The 4129-nt window shown below is 31.7% G+C and overlaps 1 protein-coding gene across 1 annotated transcript; it reads right to left on the reverse strand.

Moving 5' to 3' along the window:
- Positions 1 to 324: 324 nt before the first annotated feature.
- On the reverse strand, positions 325 to 3509 carry HELRODRAFT_184270 (hypothetical protein; the record flags this gene model as incomplete). Its single annotated transcript, XM_009019824.1, has 3 exons — positions 325 to 417; positions 2973 to 3046; positions 3371 to 3509. The coding sequence occupies 3 exons, from the start codon at positions 3507 to 3509 to the stop codon at positions 325 to 327; spliced, it is 306 nt and encodes a 101-aa protein (XP_009018072.1).
- Positions 3510 to 4129: the final 620 nt, after the last annotated feature.

Here is a 4129-nt window from a genome sequence, read left to right on the forward strand (position 1 = left end):
TTATCAGACTTTAAAAAGTCTGAAAAAGGCACAAAGAGTTTACGCAGTCGACAGGATTTGAACCTGTGCGGGCAGAGCCCAATAGATTTCTAGTCTATCGCCTTAACCACTCGGCCACGACTGCTGAAGTATACGCTCGAAATATATAAGTGAAATGAAATTTATTAAAAAAATTTTCAACTTTTAAAATTTTTTTATTTAAAATTTTTATATTACAGACAAAATAAATTTATAAATAAAAAAACTACAAATGTAGTTAAAATTAGAATATTAGGATAACTTTTTATGAATTAAAAAGTACATCCCTAAAATTACAAATAACGATCACAACGTCAGGTTCCGGTATCTTTCCTTTTTATTCTTTATTTTGTTCAGCCTGGTTAGTTTGACCCTTGTTCCTAATTCGATCTTGTTAATCTTCGTTCATTTCGTTGAATTTTTAAATTTATATAGCAAAAAACATCTAAACAATTTTTCAGATTTATTAATATTGATTTATTTTTTTTTATCTCGCAGATAAAGTTGTAAAATGCGAGCTAAGGTAAACATTAATTTTAAGTTACGTCGTTTGAATTTTAAAATTAAAGTTACTTTGATTTTGTAACAATTCATTAGTTAGTTTCTCATTTATACATCAAATGCAAACATTGCAATTTATATATAGTAAAAATTAAAATAATTTTTCAACTTTGCAGTGAAGAAAGAAGCGTATGAGGAGGTTGAAGAGGTTGGTAACTATTGCCTAACTAACTTTGATTTTTTCGACTTTCAATGTATCGCTTGTTAAATGTTTAGCGGTTTGTTTTTTAGGCCTTGTGCTATGAGTGCCAAAAGTTTAAAATAAAAATTAGCAAAATGAGATGTGGCAATCTATTTCACAACAGTCGTCGATGTATTAAGCAAGTAATCTAGTAAGGTTGAATAATTTATTTATTTCTATATATTTCGTTTTGGGTCAGACTGATTGGCTGAGTGGCTTGTTTGCAATAAAATCATGACCAGATGGCAATTTCATGTTGGCTCAGGAGAAAGCTAGTAAATGTTCATAAACAGATGTTCAGGTTTAAGTTATTTTGAAAAAATGAAAAGTATAATGGTCAAATAGGTTGGCTTGTGTTTCCCGACTTTTAATAATTGTTTTATGTTGACTGATCATCAGTGTTGGGTAAACCCAGAGACTGCAAACTGGTTTTTCCAGTAATGTTTATGTCAACAGTTTGAAGAGACTCATAAGCTCCTCCCACAGTGCAACTAATACTTAAACAAGATACAGCTTACTTGTTCATTGCTTTGCGACTGTATAATGTACATTGAAAAAGAAAATTAAATTTTTGGGTAATTTTTTACAAATGTTATTGAATATTAAAAAATGCTAAGTGCTCGACAATGCAATCCACTCTTTTGGATCAAAATATAACCTAAATTTAAATGCTAGACTCCCGTTATGAGAAATGTCATAGCCCAGTTTCTTATTCTACGTCAACTAATAGTTTAAATAGATCTTTCCGCAAATTGTGAAGTAAAAATTAAAGGAAAAACGAGTTTTTGAAGAAATTATTTTTTTAAATGTTATTGAATTTAAAATTGAAAAACATGAATGTAAAATGTTTGCCAAAAAAGAATAATTCATACGACATAATATGTACAGATGAGCTCAAGGGCTCTTTGGGCAAAAGTTTATATTCAGAACTACGACGTTTGTTTATATTCACTATCTCTAAAAGAGATGAAAATAAGCCCCTACTGAAATTTGTACGCATTACACGTATTTATTATAATTTGTATGTATATTACACGTTATTTGTACGTATATTATAATTTGCACGTATAATTTAGGCATATAACAAAATTTTTTGGATAGCATATAAAATAAACGAAAAAATGAGGAAATTTTTATTATACCAAGTAAAAAAAATTGCAAAAGTTAGTATATAAAACTGTTTAAAACACTGGGCAACATATAATCAATATAAAATTAAAAATAATTAATTAGTAATAATTCAAATAATTTAACAAATATTGTGTTTTTGGCGTATGAGCCTAATAATATTACTGAACGGTTGTTTGCTTAACCGTTTGCACCACATAAATTCTGCCATGTAAGTGTGCCTCAGGCTCTTTGACTTTCCGTACATTACTTTGAATTTGGCTTTCAATCGTGCCCACATGGATTCAACGTGCTCCTGTCATTGGGTCAACAAAATTTTGGGAGTGGTTGACTGTCAAATGAGTCTAGCCCATATTTCTCAGCTGGCTATAGGCACGCCACTCATCTGACACGTTGGTTGTGCCAGGAGCAATCCACTTTTATATCAACGGCAACAACGTTTGTGAATCCCGGGCCACGACTTCTTCCACTTCTTTCAATCGTGCCCACATGGATTCAACGTTTTGTATGTGTGCTCCTGTCATTGGGTCAACAAAATTTTGGGAGTGGTTGACTGTCAAATGAGTCTAGCCCATATTTCTCAGCTGGCTATAGGCACGCCACTCATCTGACACGATGGTTATGCCAGGAGCAATCCACTTTTATATCAACGGCAACAACGTTTGTGAATCCCGGGCCACGACTTCTTCCACAAAACAAAGCTATGTACCACATTGGATTCTTCCAAAAATCCAACCTTCATTGGCACCCACATTTTTCCCCATATGATATTTGGCCTTCATTAACCCTCTACTGCATGAATTAAAAAAATTTGTTTCAATTAATACTAAAAATATATTTTTGTATTGGTATTAGATTTCCCATTATGGAAAAATTGTTTTTTAAAATTGTTTTTCAATTAAAGAAGAATAAACGACCAAAATGTATGAAGTGCCAATCGGCATCTTCATGCACAACACAACCAATTGAATGCATTCTAATTGGTACAAAAGATTTACAAAATTATTATTTATTTTACATAAATTTGTCTAGATATATATAAGTAAATCATCTCTATCCCATTAAAGTTGTTGCAATCACTAACCAGACAGTTGTTGAAATTGTCACAGAAAGAGATTACCCAATTGCATTGAGTTCTACCTAACGAAGCTATAAATGCTGTTGATGACGTGTGAGTTTGTACTACATTGTTCCTGATCTCGCTGTCATTCGATAATGAGTTGTAAGTTCGTGCCGACGCCAATTCCGTATCCACATCTATGACGACCTCCATAGGCTTTCAACCAACGTGGGATACCATTCGTTTTCCGAGAGTCACCGGCCTTTGAGCACATTTTCGAAATATGTAAAGCGGTGAATGTCAAGCTATCTTCCATTCTTTTATTCACGCAGGTGAGGTGATTGATCATCGTTGTTCGAACTTCTGTGTAGGGTGGAGGAATGTACAGTCGATCACTTTTTACAAAAATGGCTTTAACTTACAATGTTTAAGAGATGGCATCTTTTCTAAATATTTGCTCCTAATTGTGTTTGTATTGTTCAGCACAATTGTGACAGCCTGTTTCATAGATTCTGATAACACTGCTCCTTTTTTTCTTTCAACAACTCTTTTTCGACCCATTTCGACCACAAATAAAAAATATTCAGCTTGTTAATCTGAAACATAAAACACATTATGCTTCACACATATAGGTTTATGTGTGAAGCATAAAAATATAAATATAAAGGCATAAATTAGTTCATTATTAAAAGCAGTACACAGTAGAGCAACCACAGTGCCGAAAACTATTACTAACCATTTATAGATTCTGCTTCAGTTTAATCGTTAATTGGCTGAGCTGTGATGGTATCTAATAGCTCATTCAAACTTGATGCAGCAATGACCTTTTTTCCTTTTGAGCCATAAAATGTCTTTACATTCATTCTGATTCTGAAATTTAATATATTATGTTTATGTAGTTTGATAAAAAAAAGAAACTAATTCAAATTATTTCAAACTATCAATTACAAATCAATTCATTCAACATATATCAAATCCATTTATAACAAATAACAATGTTAAAATATATATTCAGTGGATGTTTATGTGGCCATGTTCCAAAAATGGAACATCAAGATTTAGGGCAAAAAATCAGATTTTCATAAACCAGACTAATGATATGATGATTTATCCTTAAATAAGAATAATGTAGTAATAAAAATTTGAAAACAAAAATATCCTACCTCTTTTTTTTAAAAAAA

This window comes from Helobdella robusta (genome assembly GCF_000326865.2).
Source record: "Helobdella robusta unplaced genomic scaffold HELROscaffold_258, whole genome shotgun sequence".
Classification (NCBI taxonomy): Eukaryota; Metazoa; Annelida; class Clitellata; order Rhynchobdellida; family Glossiphoniidae; genus Helobdella; species Helobdella robusta.